At 56.4% G+C, this 20151-nt stretch overlaps 2 protein-coding genes across 5 annotated transcripts in view; both read left to right on the forward strand.

The window, feature by feature from the left end:
- The first annotated feature begins 6043 nt into the window (after positions 1-6043).
- C25H16orf91 (chromosome 25 C16orf91 homolog) lies at positions 6044-7099 on the forward strand. Its single transcript, XM_027527580.1, has 2 exons — positions 6044-6208; positions 6285-7099. Exons 1-2 carry the CDS (start codon positions 6177-6179, stop codon positions 6658-6660), a joined length of 408 nt encoding a protein of 135 aa, XP_027383381.1. The 5' UTR covers positions 6044-6176; the 3' UTR covers positions 6661-7099.
- Positions 7100-10539: 3440 nt separating this feature from the next.
- The window catches only part of UNKL (unk like zinc finger), a 32892-nt gene continuing 23280 nt past the window's right edge, over positions 10540-20151 (forward strand). Inside the window, exons 1-2 of one of the 4 annotated variants that reach the window (XM_027527844.1) lie at positions 10540-10721; positions 12054-12160. Coding sequence is in view for 2 of the 4 variants with exons in the window: in XM_027527841.1 (XP_027383642.1) it covers positions 10645-10721; positions 11951-12160 (287 nt within the window). In the remaining 2 variants the exon portion in view is untranslated. Of the gene's footprint in view, positions 10722-11950; positions 12161-15094; positions 15174-20151 lie in introns of those variants that run through there. The other 3 variants (XM_027527841.1, XM_027527842.1, XM_027527845.1) reach the window with 3 other exon arrangements.

The raw sequence follows: 20151 nt of genomic DNA on the forward strand, positions 1-20151 counted from the left end.
ATTGGGGCCCAGACCCAGCCTTGTCAAATAGGCGGAAAATTAAATTTCATGCTATTTTGACTTCTGGAGTAGCCTTCTCTAGAGGACATCCTGCCTCCGCAGCGTCCTGGGTGAGCAGGCTCTGGGCCAGGGACCACCAGCCGGGCTGCTCCCGCCACCTCCCACCGCTCCAGAGCGGCAGGTGCACGTGCGGCAAACCCTGAGGAACCCCCGCCACCCCCGGGGCGCCACCCTTGGCACCTGCTTCTCTGGCATCTGGGTCCTCCTCTGAGGGACGTGGTAGCCCCTTCAGCCCCGGGGGTCCCGCCCAGGGGTGTCCTCCCCGCGTCTCCAGGGCGGTTACAGTCGACACCGTGAGCAGGACCCCAGAAGGCCTGGACCCCGCCAACCCCCGCCCAGGATCCAGGCCCGGACCCCAGCATCTTCGCGGGCCGTCCTCCCTGCCCCCTCCATGTGCTGCTGCACTTGCGTCTGGGGCCGCCCAGCCAGTTCCCAGCAAACCAGGGGGCTGAGCAGAGCTGGGGGAGCCTCTCACAGCCCTGGAGGCCAGAAGCCTGAAGTGAAAGGTCCTGCCCAAGGCTCTATCGAGGAGCCCACCCGCCCTGCTCCCTCCTGATCCCAGGCTCCCAGCCTCCCAGCCTCCGCTCATCGCAGGGCCACCCCACCCCACCCTGTGTCATGTCCGAGTTTCCCTGCTCTTTCGAGAACACCTGTCGCAGGACTGAGGACCACTCCAGTCCCTCTGACCTCGCCCCGCTGACTCTCCTTCCATGTGAGGTTCCCTTCTGAGGTCCATGTGGACACGGTTTGGGGGACACTGTTCTGCCTCGTCACCCACCACATGTGGGCATAGCTGGGTGCTTTTCTCCCGGACAGCACCCCCAGTGCTGGCTGGGGGTCTCCCAAAGCCACCGCTGCTTGGGGGGCCAGGTTCTCAGCATAGGACAGCAGCCCCTCCCAACCTGGCATGTGCCCGGCCCCCGGGCCCCACGGTCACTCATGGCCCGAGATCTCCCTCCGGCTGCAGGCCTTACCTGTCCACCCCCTCCCTGGGCCCTTCAGCTCCAGGCTCCACCGCCCTCTGCAGGGGGCTGCTCCCTTCCCATCCCACAGGGGTCCTAGTGGGGACTGTGGGGGGACTTGCCCTGCTGAAAGCTGCCAGTCACTTCTCCGCCACCTGGAGGGTCCAACGCCTGCCTTCAGGACTGGCTTTGGCTTTGGGGGAAATGACAGGAAATGCAAAATTCTACCCTAGGGACGCAACCCGCGCCCAGGCCAGGCCGGTGACCCGCCCCGCGGGGGCCTTCACAGCAGCCAAGGGAAGCTGTGGCATGGGGTCCAGTGGCTGCCCAGGGTGGCTGGGACCCCAGGGTCCCTCTCTGCCCAGAAACAGCCCCAAGGAGTGCCCTCCGTGACCGACCCAGGCCTGGACCCCAGCATCTGCCCGGACCCCAGCTGCAGTTCCCTGTCGGGAACAACCAGGGCCCGGGCCTGGGGAAGGGCTGGAGTCTGGCTGGGCGACCGGGTGAAGGGTGGCGAGAGCAGTGCAATCTGGGCGGAGGCCCCAGGAGGGCTTGTGGGTCAGTCTCCAGCCCTCGCCTGTGCCGGACCCCTGCCTGGGGGGGGCCGGGCTGATGAAGGTGAGGTGCAGCCCTGCCCTGGAGAAGGTCCTACAGTGTGGCCAGAGGGGGTCTTCATGAAGGAGGGGGTCTGCGGGCACTGAGGGGGCAGTGAAGGCGCTCCAGCAGCAGGGACGGCCTGGCGAGGATGCCCATCCCCTCGCCCTGGAAACTGCCGTTGCCTCACCTGGCAGAGGGACCCAGCGGGGCTGACTGAGAGGAGGACCCCGAGATGGGAGATGGCCCTAGGTTACCCCACGGGCCGTGATTCAGAGGGAAGGCGGAGGGGCCAAGCGCCGGGTGAGCGGACACGGGGCGACAGAAGCAGAGGGGCCCGGCTGGCTTTGAAAGGGGGAGGGGCCTCAAGCCAAGGAATGGAGTGGCCTCCAAGCCCCCTGACCCTTGGGGCCCCTGAGTGGGCCGGGGGCCAAGGCACTCAGGCTGCCAGGCCCCCCAGCGCCTGCTCCCAGCCGGTCCCCCTCGTGCGCGGTGTGGGGCCTTCACAGCTCTGTGCCCACCTGCCCCCACCTCTGCTCTCAGGCCTCGACACCCGGAGACAGGCTCTGCTTTTCCAAAGGTGGTGGCCCTGCCTGTCCCCACGCACCCTGTATTGATCTTCCCAGGGAAAATCAATAGGTCCAATATGTCAGCTCTCAAGTGGCGCTACAGTAAATTAGTCCCGTCATCGGGCACACTGGGCGGCAGCCTCCCTCCCATTAGTGGAGCATTAGGCCCGTGTGAGGTTGCTCTGTGTGTGCTTTGAGATAATGAAGGCTGAGGTGTTGGTTTATACCCCGGGGGAGCGGGGGCATCGCTGCCAGTGTGGGGAACCTATCACCCAGCGCCCTGCCAAGATTGCTGGGGTCAGGAAGGGGAGGGTCCTGGAGATGCTCTGGGGGTGGCCCCAGGAGCATCTGGTTGTGGCTTTTCCCATTGGGGCTCCCTTGCATCGGAGAGTCAAGCAAACCCCAGCATTTGGGGCTGCTGTCACTCTCCAGCTAGAGGCCGGAGGGGACACACATGTCACTGAACAAGTGGATTTCAGCAGGGAGAGCTCACGGCCGCAGTGCAGGTGTCTCGGGAGGTGGGGCTTAACAAAGGGCTCTGGGTTCAGCTGTGTTCCTGTGGGCTGTGCTCTGGGGGCTGTGAGTCTCCAGGATCTGCTGTAACAAAGTATCACCCACAAGGCCCTGCCGGGGCAGTTAAAACAACAGAGTTCCTATATCTGAAACCATGAAGACTCTGAGGAAGAAACTCCTCCAGGCCTTTCTTTAAGCTTCTGGTGCAGCCGGGATCCTCCCAGCTCCTCAGCTCTTGGCTCCATCCCTCCAGTCTCCGCCCACCTCTTGGCATGGCCTTCTCCCCACGTGTCTCTGGGTCTTTTCTCCTCTTATAAGTATGCCATTTAGGGCCCACCCTATCCAATATGATATGCATACGTGGGTGCTAAGTCGCTTCAGTCATGTCCGACTCTTTGCAATCCCATGGACTGTAGCCCGCCAGGCTCCTCTGCCCATGGGATTCTCCAGACAAGAATACTGGAGTGGGTAGCCATTCCCTTCTCCAGGGGTTCTTCCTGACCCAGGAACTGAACCCGCATCTCTTACATCTCCTGCATGGGCAGGCGGGTTCTTTACCACTAGCGCCACCTGGGAACCCCATCCAATATGACATAGTTTTAACTAATTACATCCACAAAGACCTTTCCAAATAGGGATTATGTGGTGGGCTCTGGGGGGACAGAATTTGGAAGAACATTGTTCAGTCCAGTGTAGCATCACTTAAAAGTTGTACTTCTTTTTAGCTGCGCTGGGTCTCTGTTGTGGTACACAGGCTCCTCACTGCTCGTGGGCTTCCTCTCGTTGTTGAGAGTGAGGACAACTCTTCATCGCGGTGCTCGGGCTTCTCCTTGCAGTGGCTTCTCTTCTTGCGGAGCACAGGCTCTAGAGTACATGGGCTCAGTAGTTGCCCCTCAACATGTATGAGCTTAGTTCCCGGCCAGGGTTTGAACCCACATCCCCTGCATTGGAAGGGAGATTCTTAACCACGGAACCACCAGGAGAGTCCCTAGTATAGCATCTTAACACATCTTGTCCAGAAGAAGGACAGCCATGGCTGGTGAATGACCAGAGTCCCTCCCATTAGCCAGGAAGCGGGTATTTGGTCTTTTTTTGAGGTTTGGGCCATGTCCATGTCTTGTCTGTGTTCAGACGTGATTGTCTTGAGCCACCATGGTCATGGAGTGCCCTGGTCCAACACGGATGTTCTCTGAAGTTGTTTCTGTTCCATGGGAGAGCCCAACTCTGAGCCCTAGACCAGCTCTCAGAGATCAAGGCCTGCTGACTCCACAGGACCCTGTGTCCTTTGCATCATGCCTTCACCTAGAATGGAGACCCGGCCAGCAGGACTTGGGCACAGAGGACATGTGGATTTGCTAAATCTTTGCTGTGGCCTGCACTGCTCCTCCTGGACTCTGCCCTCAGAGCACCCTAGGAGGCTGGCGGCCATAAGGGAACATCCGTTGCTTCAGGATGGGAGGACATTTCCACACTGTCCCATTAACATTAACAGCTGCCCCAGGGGCTGCCGAGGGCCCCTCAGGCAGAGCTCCAGTCCTGGAAGCAGCCGTGAACGACAGGAGATGCCCATTTTCCAGCTGAGGAAGCAGAGGCTCAAGAGGTGCCTGTCCAGGTGTCTAATTTCTGTCACGCATCCAAGGCAGTCATCAAGACAGTTTTAGTGACCCTTTAGAGGCGGCCTTGCACGGGGGTGGGGTCCCAGCTCCCCCATCAGCCCCTGCCCTTGACCTCCCCAGCTCTGGGCCCCCTCTGCTGGCCCAGGGCAGCTTGTGCCCAGATGCCTGAAAACAGACCAACCAGGTGGTTGTATAAGCTGCAGTCAGCAGCTCCACCCCTAACCTCCTCCTCAAGTTATCTTTGCCTCCTCCAGGAAGCCCTACAGGCTGCATACCAGAATGATTGTGGTCCATCCTCCTGCCTATAGTTGGTGCTCCTGGGGTTCCCTGTGGCTGAACTGGTTCAGCAGTGACTCTGGGTGGGGTTCTGGGGTGGAACAGGTGGGGCGGAGCCCAGTGAGGAGGATGTGAGCACACAGGCACCTCTGTTGACACAGCAGCTCTGGACACAGCCCTGGGTTTGGAGCTGAGCCACCACCAGGGGTTCAGAGTTGGGCTTCCCCAGGTGGGGAGACTTCCCAGGTGCTGCTGAGTTAGGAACACCTCCATTCCGCCACCCTTGCTCAAGTGTCTCCAGCATTCCTGGGGTGTGGCGGGATCCCCGAGGCTGGCGCTTCTCCCACCAGAAAGCAGGTGCAGAATATGCTCGAGGCAAAGGTGCGGAACCAGGGAGGTGGCAAATTGCAGCTGCCAACAAAGACTGGCACTAGCCACCCGGTTCTGCAAAAATGAAGTCACTAGCCACCGTAGTGGCTGACCTTCAACACACCCTAAAAGGAGTTAAGGGAAAACTGACCAAAAAGAAAAGCCCCCTCTCATGTTGTGGTTTTTGTTTTTCAAATGTCACAGCTCAAAGGTGGCCTTGTAATCTGATTTTGTCACTAAGTGCCCCCTCACCCCCAGCCCAGCACATTCCCACATCGTCACAGAGTCTGTGGTAATGCCCGGGGTCCTCCTATGTGGTCTCCAGACAGGACGGCTCAGCTGACCCAGCGCCAGTTTGCCTTGATGGCAGAAGGCTCCAGTAGCTTCCCTATGGAGCCGACTGGGGTACAGGGTAGACAGGGAGTCCCTGGACAGCTCAGAGCTGCCTCTCCCGGCCTGACTCCTGCAGGTGGACGAGAAGGTCCCCGAGGAGCACGCTGCACCCTCCATCCAAAACAATGGCGCTCCGGGCCCTAGGCAGGTGTTCCTGCCGGCCTGAAGAGGGAAACGTGCCCGAGTGCCCGTCGGCTCCGCGGGGAGGGCCAAGGGCGTGCCCTGGTGCCGTGGGTGAGGCCCATAGCCCTGCGGCTGAGCCGTGTGCCTGCCAAGCAGGTCGGATGGTGTATATGCGGCGACCGCTGCGCAGCTCGGAGCCCGCAGAGCGCAAGGGCTGGGTGCGGGCCCGCGGCCCCGGGGCCGGGGACACTAGTCGACGGGACATAGCTGAAGTCCCACGAAGAGAGCAAGACAGCGGCGCAAGGACGGGGGAAGAGGCGTCCGGGCTGCGCCGGCACGGCGGGAGGGGTGCGTAGTGTGGGCCGTTATCGGGGGACCCGCGCTGAGGCGAGCTCGTCGGAGGACCATGCTAACGCCCCGTCCCGGCCGACAGGCCTCAGGCCTGGGGCGCAAGCCCAGGGAGAGGAAAGCTAGCACCGTCTCGGGCCGGCCGCGAACTACATTTCCCGGCATGCCCGCGCGGCCGACCAGGGGCGGGCCTGCTACGGAAGAGGTTGCAGGAGGACGTGAGTCATTTCCGCTGCGCGAGCGGGGACTCACGTTCTGTAGTCGTGCGCGGAGGCCCGGAACAGCACGGAACTTCCGACTTCGCGCGACGGAAGTGACAGGACTGCGGCGCCGAGCGCGGAGCTGGGGTCGCGATGAGCGGCGTTTTGTCCGCGCCGGCGGCCGGGTGAGCTGCGCGGGGTCTCGGCGGGACCTCGGGCGGAAGGGGCGGGCGCGCGCGCTCACTGCTTTCTCTCTTCCAGGGCGCTCCGGGCGCTGAGGCTCGTGCGCTGGGCTTCCCGAAGCCCGCCTCCGCCACCCAGCGGCCGGGCTCGAGCCCAGCTCGCGGCCGAGGGCGACGAAGAGGATGATCCTCACCTCCCCCTTCGGTTTTCCTCCAGCAGAGCCGCGCCGCCCCGCTGGACAGTGAAGCAGTCCCTGGGAACCGGGCAGCAGCGACCCTGGTGGGTGGTGCTGCCCTTAAGCTTCTCCCTCATGGCTCTGGTCATTTGGTGCTTCTTGAGGCGGGAGACCAGCGCGGACCAGTGGTTGAGACGGATGTTGCTGGAAGAGGTACCGGAGCCCAGCGACGCTTCTGAAAAGCCTGGAGCTCCGGTGGCCCACGGGACGAGGACTTAATGGGGTGCCAGGAACGAAGCAACAGACCTCAGCCCTTAGGCTTTGGCGTCGCGTTTGACCGTTTCTGTCCCCGTTATTACTTGCGTCCTGAGACTGAGGGACTTGAATGACCGACCTGGCTAAGCTGACCCCTTGAAGGCGACACAGGATGTTAGCAGATTGGAACCGGCTCCTTGTCTGATGCTCGTTTCCCATCGAATATGTCGGAAAGCTTTCTCAGATCCACGGAAAAGGTTTTGGTCGCAGCATGTGCTATTGGATTTGTGGTGTCTTTGTACATTATCATGTTTACAAAGCAACGTAGTGACACCTGTAGTCCGGTGTGATCCACTTTCTGAGACAGAGTGACTGACAGAAGAGTTAAACACTTTATTTTACAGTGTACTGTGATGTGTATAAATTGATGTTTAACAATAAAATTTTAAGTTGGTAATGTGAAGTTAAGCCAATTTTTTTTTAGCACTTCATTTTAGGAAAGGGAGCCTTCTAGTCATTTCAATTCCTTTAGTTCCGCCCCCACCCCCCCACCACCCGCCGCGCCGCCACCCCAGAATAGGAGCTGAGGAAAGAAACCTAAATGTAACTGATGGAATATGATCAAACAATACCAGAAATAATGAGCTTTCTCAGCTCTCTGTACATTTTTATTTTTAGCAAGGCAATAACTTTCTGAGTAGAGTAAAATTGGTAAATATTTTTATTGACAGCTTACAGTATTTTGGATATGTAAATGATTATGTTTCTCAAAGTACTGCTTAGTAGGAAACGTGCTTAATTCTGGATTAAATGCAGGACGCGTAAAGGGATGATTTTACTTACTTACCATTTTAGTAGAACATTTTATCTTGACTTTTTTGGTGCCAAAGTTAACTGGAAATTTCTCTCACTCGGATTGAAGACCACTGACTCTATTGCAGTGTACTGGCTTCTTGCAAGACACCTGCAGAAGTGCTCTAAGTGGCTGGCCCACCTTGGTAAATTATGCTTGTTAGGGAGGGGCAACTGAGTCAAGTATATTCATTTTTTTAAAGATGGAGAGACCAAGATTTGAAAAGATTGGCCTAATCATAGCTCAGGCTACATCCTCAGTTCCACTAGTAGCAGAGAATTAAGATGTTCTTTCTCTGGCCTGGAGTGATTGTGACCTTTTTGGTTGTGAACCATTTTTTTTGAGCAGCAGTCATTCAAACCTGAATCCTGGCTTTACTCTCACTAGCTCCTGCAAGAAAGAAGAACTAACAAGAAGAAATTTTGTTTTCATTAAAATTAACTTTCATATGATCAAAGCAATAAGCTATATTTGGAAAAGTTAGACAGTGTGGTAAGCAGAAAGAAGAGAATTGGAAACACTCGAGTCCTACCACCTAGAGATAACTGCTTTCAAAGCTTTTGGGGCAGAAGATAGAGACAATTTTTTTTTTAATCCCAGGAAAAGTTACTGAGGTCGATGATCTCATATCTTCTAAGCAGCTGTGCTATTTTTTGTGTGTGTCTGGGTACTATCCCAGCCTTTTAAGAACATTCTTCAAAAGTCAAAAAAACGACAGTCTTTACAGCCTATCCCAATTCTCTTCAAGGAAGGTGCCTCTTGAGTGAGGAGGAAAAGGAGGCATCGTTTTAAAGATGCCCAAATTTCTTTATCTTGAGCCCTTTTTTAAGCTCAATGTATGTGGGCTTCCCTGGTGGCTCAGTGGTAAAGAATCTGCAGGAGACAAGGGTTCTATCTCTGGGTCGGAAGATCCCCTGGAGAAGGAATGGCAACCCACTCCAGTATTCTTGCCTGGAGAATCCCATGGACAGAGGAGCCTGGTGGGCAACAGTCCACGGGGTCGCAAACAGTTGGACATGACTGAGCAGGCGCACACAGCTCTCTGTGCCTCTCCACTGGACTTCACAGGTGCTTCAAACTCCTTAGGTTGGAAACAGAGTTCAGCTCTCCCAAACCTGTTTCTTTATATCCTTCCCAGCTTGGGACCTTGGAATTATCCTAGGCATCTTTCTCATTTCCTACATCCTGGCAAGTCTTCAAGATCTGTTTTGTCTTCCAAAGAATTCACGGACCCTGTTTCATTCTCCTGCTTGATTTCCTTAAAAAATGTCATGTTGTTCATTTTTTGCTATTTTAATTTCCAGGTTTCAATGTACAGTTTGTAGAAGTAGTATATCTTTTAGGCAATGTGAACATATAAAGAAGGTAGTCATTCATCCCACCACCAATGATAGTTGATACTATTCGATGTGTTACTTGTATTTGAAAAAACAACAGGAACTTATATTCTTGGCAACTAATGTATGGAACTGCTATATCTTGCTTTGTCTTGTCACTTGAGGAGGGGCATTTTTCTTGTTAACAATTCTCAGAAAGCATTTTTATTCTCTGCGAGGTGCTCTTAAGTTTATGCCAAATAACTCTAATATCTTTGTACATCTTTGTCTGAATCTCATTCTTTTTTAGGTTGGAGTCTCTAGAAATGGAACAAATTAGCTTTCCATAAAGATCCATACCCCTTCCTTCTAGCCACACTTCCTTCAAGGGTATTCTTGCCGCAGGTTAGAGTGTTGTTGATTTTCTGTTCAGAATAACACCAAAGTGCCTGTTCCAAGAGCTCTTGTGCATTCTGTCGCTTCAGTCGTGTCCGGCTCTTTTCGACCCTATGGACTATGGCCCACCAGGCCCTTCTGTCCATGGGGATTCTCCAGACAAGAAGACTGGAGTGGGTTGCCATTTCCTCCTTCAGGGGATCTTCCTCACCCAGGGATCGAACCCTTGTCTCCTGCATTGGCAGTCAGGTTCTTTAGGAATAGCACTGCCTTGGGAAGCCCCCTTCTTTGTTTAATTTGCATTAAAAAAAATTACTGGCGAGGTTGAACATTTAACTTGTCTTGGGAATTCCCTGGAAGCCCAGTGGTTAGGACTCTGCAATCTCACTGCCCTGAGGGCTCGGTTAAATTCCTGGTCGGTGAACTAAAATCCCACAAGCCACCCAGCCCTGCAAAAAACAAAAAAAAAGAATGTCTCTTATGCTACGTATTTACAAAATAATGCACTCTGGGCCTGGGTTCTGCTTCCTCAAATGCACACCGTGCTTCTTCCTTCAGGGACCACTGTGTTGGACCTCCGAGTGAGTCTTGAGGAGGGGCCGGGGGCGAGGGTGGGGGGCGGATGCTGCCTGCCCCGGAGTTCCCGCCCTCTCTGCTTCCCCTCCCACCCTTTTGGCGAAGGGTGTGTGTCTGGTCTCCTTCTTGACTTCGCGCCTTTGGATTCTAAAAAATCAGCTCTATTGATATGCAGTTCATATTTACCCATTTAAAGTAAACAAGTGAAAATTTTTAGTACGTTCGCAGGGAGCAACCACTACCACATTCTAATTTTAGGACCTATTCGTACGCCTAAAAGAACCCGGGTACCAGTGAGCAGTCAGGCCTCTTTCTGCTCCCTTGTCTCCCACACCGAGCCCTAAGCAACTGGAGCCACTCTTCGCGGTCTCAGCATCCCCCCGGGGTCACAGAATGAGTGAAGGCGCGTGTGACAGCCGGGCCGTGCTGTCTTTACTCGGGACCTGTCCTCTGTCTCGGAGCTTGGAGTTGCGCAGGGCGCTGTCCGGCTTGCGGAGCGCGTGGGCAGCCCTGCTGGGGTGAAGGCTGCAGCGGGGCCGCGGACTGAGCGGGTGCGGGATGGGCCGTGAACGTGGACTTCGGGGACCCCGCGGGAGTGGGTGGGGGCGACCGGCCGGGACTGCGGGCTCGGGGCGTGGCGGGGTCCGGGGTGCTTGCGCGTCCCCTCTGGGCGCAGGGTGACCGGAGGCGCCCAGGGCCGACAGCTCCGCGCCGGGCGCCGGATGGGGGCGTGGCGCGCGGGTGTGGCGTGGCGGGAGGGCGTGGCCGGCCGGGCGGGGGGCGCGGGTGGGCTCGACGCGGGGGGAGATCCGGAGAGGCGGGGGCGGGCACGCGCGGCGCATGCGCGCTGCATTGTTTTGACTGAAAATGCCGTCGGTTTCGAAAGCGGCGGCGGCGGCGCTGAGCGGGTCCCCCCCGCAGACGGAGAAGCCGACCCACTACAGGTCAGTGCCCCGGCTGGCCGCGGCAGGAGCGGGGGCGGGGCAGGGGGCGGCCCTGCGCTCCTCGGGCCCGCGCGCCCGCGCCCCCGCGCCCCTGGGCCTGGGAGCTGCCGCCGGGTGCGGCCTGGGGCCCCGCGCCGCCCCTCTCCCGGCTCCCTCGGCCCCCGCCTCTCACCTGCCGGCCCCTAGCCAGCTGGCCCCCCAGCCTCCGCGCGGTGCCTGGGCTCTGGAGGGTGGACCGCCATCCTACTCGGCTGCCGCCGCCCGAGCTCAGGAGGCGGCGCCCAGGTTCTGGAGTGGCACCTGGGCTTGGGGGCTGGGGGACGGGGTCGGGGGTCCCCGCACCTGGGTTGGGGACCGGAGAACAGCGCCTGGGGTCGTGGGTCGGGGCCGCCGAGAATGCGCCTGTGGTCGGGGATGGGGGACCGCGCCTGGGCTCGAGGGAAGGGCGGCCATCTGGACTCCGGCTGCCTCCTTGGCTCGGGGCTGGTACCGGGACTCGGGGGCCGGGGCGCGCCTGCAGTCCCGGAGGTCATGTCTATGTTCCGTATGAGGGGACTGCGCGCGGGGTCTGAGGGAACGCGCCTGAGATCCAGGAGATTCTCCTGGGCTCTGGGGGAGCGGCCGCCTGGGACCGTCTGGAATCGGAGTGGGTGTCACGCCTGAGCTCCGAGATGGGCCAGCTGCGCCCTGGGCCAATCCGCGTCTGGATTCTGCAGGGTCGTGCCTGGGGTCGGGGACCGTGTCTGGGATTGACGAATCATTCCTGGGATCCGAGGAACGCGCGTGGGCTTTCAGGGCGGCGGTGGAGGGGAGTGGAGGGAGACGGATGAGCAGAGAGGGAGGCGGGGCAAGGGGAGAGGGAAGGGAGGTGGGGAGGGGTCTGAACTTGGAGTGAGAGGTCGCCCATGAGATTGGGGATCACACCTGCGGTCTGGGATGGGTAGCTGCGCCTGAGGTTGGGGATGGGGGGCTTCGCCTGGGGCGGGGGGCTGTGCCTGGGATTGGAGCTGGGGACTGCGCCTGGGGTCTGGGATGTGGCATCGTCTCTGGGGTCCGAGAAATGCGCCTGGGCCGGGGGAGCGGGGCGGGGGGACGGCAGAGTGGGGGATTGCGCCTGGGGTCGGGGCCTTCGGGCGCACGGGGTCCGACCCCTGCCCAGGAGTCCTCGGGCCGCCCGCCGGCGGCGGCGGCGGCAGCGGAAGCGACCCCAACGCTGTTTGTCTTTTTAGGTATCTAAAGGAGTTTAGGACAGAGCAGTGCTCCCTGTTTGTGCAGCACAAGTGCACCCAGCACAGGCCATTTACCTGTTTCCATTGGCATTTCCTAAATCAGCGTCGGCGCAGACCGCTCCGCAGGCGCGACGGCACTTTCAACTACAGCCCGGACGTGTACTGCTCCAAGTACGACGAGGCCAGCGGCGTGTGCCCGGACGGCGACGAGTGAGTGCGTGCGGCTGCCGGGCGGCGCGGCCCACACCCGGCGGGTGCGGACGCGGGTTTCCCGGCCCCTCGCGCGGGAAGGCCCCGTCTCCGCTTTGAACTTTCCCCGTGACCGCTGGTCTTGGTGGGGAGATGTGTCAGCCAGTGCGGGAAGGACCGCGTGCGGCTGGGGGATAGCCCTTGCAGGGTGCAAACCGACTTTGCTGCGCTTCCTGCTTTGATCACGGCCCAGTTCTCTGAACTCCCTGCATTAGAGCCAACCCTCACGAGGTACAGCTTTTGAGTTTAGGATCATTTTGTAGTCGTCTCTTGCTTTCTGGTCAGAGAGCTTGTTAGAAGGTTTGCTCACATTGTGCACAGGTATCCAGAATGGCTTCTTGCTTGCTGTTTATATGTTTAAATTTTAAAGAATTGACAGGAAGGTTATTTGCAGACTGTCACTTGTATAGCACTTTTAAAGTTTAAGAAATCCATGTTTTGTTTTGGTTGCTTTTTTTTTTTTTTTTACAAGTTTCCTAATGGTGTTATGAACAGATGTCTTCATTTTGAAGTATGTAGAATACGAAAACAAGGAAAGTACAAGTTAGATTGTACTTTCATGAAACCAGCAGAGATCTGTAGCAGGAGGTCTTGCTTTTTTCCTGTGGGCTGTGTCAGGAGAAAGGGCCTCCCCAGTCCCTCCTGGAGGTGAGGTGGCGGCGCTGTGCCCCAGGGCCTCTTGGAAAAAACGTCTAGGGTTCAGCTTCTGTCAGATCCAAGTCTGATTTGGGGGAGGTCTTTTTGGTTTCTCAGGGGATTCCCTGGTGGCTCAGATATTAAAGAGTCTGCAATGTGGGAGACCCAGGTTCAATCCCTGGGTCAGGAAGATCCCCTGGAGAAGGGAATGGCAACCCACTCCAGTACTCTTGCCTGGAAAATCCTATGGACGGAGGAGCCTAGCAGGCTCTGACAGTCCATGGTGTCAGAGAATCAGACACGACTGAGCGACTAATGCTAATCGATAAACACTTTAAAGTCTTTCTTGAATCTAGTGCAGTGTTGTTTCTGCTTTATGCTTTGGTTCCTGGGCCCTGGGGCATGTGTGATCATACCCACACCCCCTGTGTTTGACGGGGAAGTCTTAATCACTGGACCATTAGGGAAGTCCCCTGTTTTTCATTTAAAAAATGCTTAGGTCCAGGGAGTAAACTTTTGATCTTTGGCGATCATCTTAAAAGCTCTACTTCCTGAGAGGTTTTTAATTGAACACCAGATAGTCAAATAAGGTTGTTAAGGCAGCCTGTAGCCTGTGGAAATAATGTAACTGACTTCATTTTGGTTAAGATGGTATTATATTCTGTGAGGTCTTAAAAGTGCATTATTTAATTGCATCTTGAGCTGCTGTTTGCTGCAAATGGGTGTTTGGAAGAGAGATGTTTTTGCCTAGCTAAGGCTTAGCCCCTGACTCCTCATTTCCCGTGGCCATGTCAGTCACCTCTCCTGAATGTAAGCCTTGAGTCGCCCTCAGGGGGCCACTGATGAGACCCTGCTGCAAAGACCCAGTCACCTAGCGTGTGTGACCCCATTCCAGAGTCCAGGATGGGAGACTGATTGGCAGTATTCATGGATGATGAAAAGAAAGCGTATTTTAGTGGCTGTTTTGGGTTCCAGAGTCTGAAGGGCCTGGTATTGATTCAGACCCATTGCTGGGCTTCAGGGTAGGGTCCAGTTCCTATGGGATGAAGAGTACTGCGGTGAACACCTACCTGGTGATGGTCCTTTTAAGCTGGGTTTAAACATTAATTAAATAGTATTGCAGTTTATTATAAAAATGTTAACATGGGGAATCCCCTGGTGATCCAGTGTAAGGAGTACACACTTCCAGTGCCAAGGGCCTAGGTTCAGTCCCTGGTGGAGGAACTAAGATCTCACAAGTGGGGCAGCATGGCCGGGGGGTGGGGGAGGTGGGGGTGGAAACACTTGCAGCCTGAATAGCATGCAAGTCATCACTGAGAAGAGTGGGATTAAAATGGGTGTCTGACACTGTTTGGGGTGTATCCTGTGAACATGTACACATAGTGTGAAAGTACATGTGTGTCTTCTTAAAGATTTCCTTTGTGACTTTTATTGAGCAAGTGAGATGACTTGCTTTAGCCCCACAGGAAGTGTCTGACAGGCCAGACGTCTCCCCTGAGAGTCTCTCGTTAGTAATCACTACTCATTCGGCCTGAGATGGACTTTCCTGGAGTCTGTCCTGTTGAATTACATATTCTGGCTCATGCAGGGTTGCCATGGGATCTGTAAATAGACTCTACCCTTCAGAGCAGGGAAATAGCCTCCTTCCTTTTATTTCAGTTCATTGCTTCTTGAAATGTCTATTTTGGGCTTTTATAGGACCAACCTATTACTGTAAATCATGAATATGTATCAGAGAGCAAAGACCCTTCAGTCAGCTCAGGTGACTTGTGCGTCCAAGGCGGTTCTGCCAGTCTGATGGAGCCGTGGGGCTGAGCCACAGGCAGGAGCGGGGACCCCCAAGAAGGCTGGCATCCCTGATGTCAGCTCCTGTGCTAGGCAGGTGGTCATTCTCCCCTCTTGCTGTCGCCCCTTCTCCTGGGGCGCCCTCACCACCACCAGTGAGAACTCCAGCTGTCTCTGGGTAGCCCCCCATCCCCTCTCCCCCACGGGCACACCCCCCACCCCGCAGTCACCCCTTTTCCCCAGCGGCAGTCACCCTCCTCTCTCACACCTCCTCCCTGGCCCCGCCCCCGCTTCGCCCCGCCCCCAGGGGAACACCCTGTGGGCCCGCCCCCCCCCCCCCACGGCGCCCTTTGTTCCGGCGGCCACGCCCCTTCCCCGGCGGGCCGCGTCTGGCCGCGGGGTCACGTGGCCCCGCCCCGCCCCCGTGGGAACTGGCCTCCCTGCGGCTGGGGCCACGCTCACTCCGAGTCGGCCCAGCGCTGCCTCTGGCCGCGGGGTCAGGCCCGCAGCCCCGGGTGCGTGTTCCCTCACTCCCCGTGCGGATCCATCTCAGGTATTCCCTAAGCTGGCTCTTCGAAGAAAGCGGCGCGGGCCGGAGCGCTGCGTGGCTGGAGGTCTCTCCAGATCAGCCGCCCGCTGAGAGCTGTCCGAGAGCGGCCCCGGGCCCCCAGCTGGTCCTACTCGCGGGTCTTGCTTCCGCTCCCCGGAGACCTTGTATCCCTCCTGTGCTGGTAAAAGGTGTCAGGAGCGTCTACAGAGGTCGGTTCAAAGCGAAGGCCCTTCCAGGACTCCGAGGGGCCCCTCCCGGAAATGTTTTCATTGGCAAACAATACAAGCAGCCCCCAACTCTGCCCGGTACAAAGTTGCCTCCCTCTTTGCTGATAACCCTCCTTCTGCCAAAGGCAGGCCGCCCGTGGGTGGCCTTCCAGGCCCCACGTCTAATAGATGTTTTCTTGGGTTTGGTAAGAAGTGGGCCTGCCCCCCCATCCTGTGCTGTAAGTTTCCAGGTCCTCTAGAGGCCTTCCTGCCTACCTGTAGGGCTCCCTGCCGTGGCTCCACCGGCAGGCCCTGTCCTCTCCCCACTGCAGGCAGGCCCTGTCCTCTCCCCACTGCACCGGGGGCATCTGGTAACATGGCCCCATTGCCTCAGCGATGATGTGTGATTTGGGGACCTTCCACCTGTGAATCTGGGCACCGTGGGAGCTTGCTGACCTACAGAAACTTTTCTACATGTCCAAGGCTTGGTGTGCCTGTTGTGCCATACGGGTCCTTAGTCTGGCCTCTCTGCTGAGAGATGCTCTTGCCATGTTTAAAGAGTCGGGTGTCCTGGGACCCAAGGCTTAGTGAAAGTCTGTTCATTGCAGGAGGGTTATAAACTCTTGGTGTTAAACCGACCTTATGAGTAAACTCTGCTTGGGCTTTTGGGGGTGAGGTGAAAGCCAAGGGCAGGCTGGGAACATGAGAGCAGAATATTTAGAAGTTGTGCATGCTCAGTCACGTCTGACTCTGTACGACCCTGTGGACTGTAGCCCGCCAGGCTCCTCTGTCTACAGGGTTCTCCAGGCAGGAATACTGGAGTAGTGTGCCATTTCCTCCTTCAGAGAATCTTCCCCATCCAGGGATCAAACCTGTGTCTCCTGCATTGCAGGCAGATTTTTTACCACTGAGCTACCTGGGAAGCCCTATTTAGGAGTCAGGGGCTACTTAACAGTCTCGAGGAAGACACAGGCTTACAAGCTGACCAACTTAAGGACATTACAATCAGGTGACTGAGTTGGATCTGTGAGAGACCAGTAGGTAGAAGAGCTAGAAGAAAGTGAGAGTGATGTTAGCACTTCAGTTTGTCCTGCAGTGAGTAAAAGGGGGCTGTGAGAAGGCGAGAGCTCTGGTGCTCCTTGGGGGTGAGTGGGGAGATGGCCACTGCAGGGACAGGATCCCTGGAGAGGATGGCAGCTGGGAGGTGCAGAGGAGGGCGGTGGACATTGCTGGGCTGATGGTCCACGTTAGGGATTAATGAAGGGTGACTAGCCTGGCTCAAGAGTCCAGGGAAGCCCTTGGAAGCCAGAGCTGGGGGTGCAGAGGACAGGTGTGTCAGCATGGGGTTAGCTGGCAGCCCCCCACCCCTAGTGTTGGAGAGGAGACTCTCAAGCTTCTCCCCACAAGACCCCCCCTTTTCTTCATCCCCCTACTCCCCTACCCCCAGCTGGTGTGGCCCACAGGTCTTCCTTTTCCCATTTTTCTGCTGCCACTCACTTTCTATTCCTGCTCCTTGAGGACCAGGAGAGAATCACATTGTACTTGAGTGTCCCTCTGAGCCCAGTGGTCCTCCCAGTGCGGCCCCAGCCCAGCAGCCGCACCGTCACCTGAGGACTTGCCCTCAGTTTAGACCCACAGTTCCCACCAGTGTCAGCCCAGACTGTCCAGATGGTTCTGATGCGCTCCAGCCTGGCTTGCTAACTGGTGTTAACGCAGAGTGGCACTGGGTCTGTGTGTCCACCATTGCTTGGGTGAGTTGCAGGAGGGAACTGCTGGAGCTGTGTTCCTCTCTACCCCTCCCTCCTGGCTCTAGCGGCTCCAGAGCTTCGAGGCAGACCTGTGTTTGACGTGTGCTGCTGCACCACGGCGTCCACGGAGCCCTGTGTTAATTACATGGAGTGGGTCACTGGTTGGATGGGCTTGTCAGCTATGGACACCGCCCTGAATTTGGTGGGCTGTGGGACTGAGTCATGTTACACGTGCTGCCAGGCTGTCAGTGGCCTGGGGGTTGGATGACTGAACTCCTGCTTCGAGGAAGCACCTGCCTGCCGTATTGAGCTGAGGTGAGGGCCTTTTGTCTCTTAGATGTTCTTAGGCAATGGCACCCCACTCCAGTACTCTTGCTTGGAAAATCCCATGGAAGGAGGAGCCTGGTAGGCTGCAGTCCATGGGGTCGCTAAGAGTCGGACACGACTGAGCGACTTCACTTGCACTTTTCACTTTCACGCATTGGAGAAGGAAATGGCAACCCACTCCAGTGTTCTTGCCTGGAGAATCCCAGGGATGGGGGAGCCTGGTGGGCTGCCGTCTATGGGGTCTCACAGAGTCGGACGCGACTGAAGTGACTTAGCATAGTGTCTATTAGTCGTTCAGTCGTGTCCAACTCTTTACGACCCCATGGACTGTAGCCTGCCAGGCTCCTCTGTCCATGGGATTCTCCAGGCAAGAATACTGGGGTGGGTTGCCATTTCCTTCTCCTGGGGATCTTCCCAGCCCAGCGGTTGAACCCAGGTCTCCTGCATTATAGGCAGATTCTTTACTATCTGAGCCACCAGGGAGGCCCCTTAGATGTTCTTAGGTGAAGCCATTTTCTTTTCATTAAATGTTCTTCAATATCTTAATCTCAGCTCATGCTTGCAGGCAGAGGTGACATGCCCCTAGTGAAATAATAGTGCCTGTTCGGTGCTCAGTGCTAGGGAGAGGGGGACCTTGGCCAGGTTCTGGTTGCCGTGGAGATGGTACTGGCAAAGAAACAAAATGATGCTAAGAGCAGACCTGAGGGACCGCTAGGAAATGGGAGGGGTGTGGCACCACCACATTCCCTCCCTGGGTCCGGGAGGTTCCCGCAGTTTCTGCCACAGCCTGTGTCAGCCCGTTGGTGGTGCTCGAGGTCCTGTGGTCCTGCTCGGGCTGTTCTGCAGACTTGGTTTTATAGACAGACCTGCAGATGCTGCCTCGGCTCTGGTGTGCTGGCTCCCTCCCCAGACTCTGGAATTATCTTCCTTTAAACGTACAGTAGATGAGTGAGTGTTTCTGAAGATTGGAACTGTTTTTGCAGAATGGCTGTTTTCCTGTTTAAGTCATTTTATCTTTTATTGAGGCGAAACATAACATTAAATTTGTCAGCTTGGCTCTTTTACGTGTACAGTGTAATGGTGTTGAGTTCATTCGTGGTGCCGTGCAGCCATCACCACCATCCACCTCCAAAACTTCTCCATCTTCAAACCGAAACTACGTCCCCGCGAAACAGCCCTTCCTTCCATGATTTCTGATGGAAGCAGATGGTGTGTCTGTATTCATGCCCCTCCCCCACCCTCCGAGGTAAACTGTAGGGCGCAGTGCTTCCTTTTCTTGGTGCTTTTACCTCCGGTGCCTCCTGGCACCCCTCCTGAAGCCCTCCACGCAGACCACCCGCTCATACAAACCACCCGCTCGCTCCTCTGCCTCTGCGGACCTCCCTTGGTGATTATCCCACAACTCGGTTGTCTCCAACCTTTGGCGGTTACAAACAGCACATCTTTCTGTCTCTGTTTGCTAGTCTGTCTGTGACGGTTATGGGACAGAGGGTAAGGGCACGTGTCCTCTGGGTGCCTGTCACTGGCCGGCAACAGTGTCACTTGGCTGTCGCCCTGCGCCCCGGGTTCTGTCCGGAACAGACGGGCCTCCAGGTGAGTTTCTCTCATCAGAAGCAAGGCGAATGCCTCTCAGTGCTCCAGACCCTTTGCATTTTCATTGAGCTAAGTTCCTGGTTTGTTTCTCTAGCTGTCGTCCTGTGACCTTCTGGTCCCTGATTCTACATTCTTTATCTGTTAGTGATATTAGTCTGTATATTAATGCAAAAAGTAGGGGGTCCTTGTTCTAGAACAGGCTCCCTGGTGTGGCAGAGGCTGCTCCCCGACAGTTCTCCTTTCTGAGATCCCAGGGACTGAGTCGTGCAGAGATGCGCAGGAGTGCCAGGAGGAGCTTGAGATGTGAGATGCAGCTCTGAGGGAGGGATTTTAAAGCAGGCTGCACCGGCAGCTAACACAGTAAAACTGCTAAGGAGACGTCTGAGCATTCCACTCACACTCCCTGAGAACTGGTCCTTGGAGCTTGTCGCTGGGAACATGGAGGAAACAGCTCGTGTTCGGCATGTGGAGCACAGTCAGCACGCGGAGTGTTTCCTTTCCCTTATCTGTGTGCGAGACAGTAATAGTCAAGTTTTTTCTTCTCTTTTTTGTAAAGTGGGGACCAACTTGACCTGTAACCCGCTTTCTCCACTTTCCTCTTTTCCTTTATCTCACGAGGACGGGCTCCGGCCGCTGGGATTGCCCGGAAGTGTTGTGCGGAGGTAATTGGAGGCATTGCCTCACTTTCAGTTCCTGCCCGCAGGCAAGAGGGTGCAGTCCATCCCTTCCCCCGACCCCCGTGTCCATGTGCGGGGGCCCTCGGGCTGGCTATGTTCCATCCTCTTATCTGGATGCTGCCACTCAGGTGAAATGCCGCAAGCCAGCCAGGTGTGATCTGTGACTCGTGTCCCTGTAAGTGGTATTTCACTACAGATGTGGAGAGCAGCTCTTGCTTCTGTCTCCAGTGGACTTTAAGTTGTGATAACATCCCTAAAGTTTGCCATTTTAAATATTTTTAAATGTGCAATTCAGCATCGTTAATTACATTCAAAATGTTGTGCAACCGTCTGTTTCCAGATTCTTTCTCCCAGACAGAAGCTCCGCCCTCTTACACACCCTTTCCCCCTGCCCCTCCCCGGGCCCCACTCTCTCCTTCCTGTTGCTGTG

The sequence above is a fragment of the Bos indicus x Bos taurus genome, chromosome 25 (assembly GCF_003369695.1).
Source record: "Bos indicus x Bos taurus breed Angus x Brahman F1 hybrid chromosome 25, Bos_hybrid_MaternalHap_v2.0, whole genome shotgun sequence".
Classification (NCBI taxonomy): domain Eukaryota; kingdom Metazoa; phylum Chordata; class Mammalia; order Artiodactyla; family Bovidae; genus Bos; species Bos indicus x Bos taurus.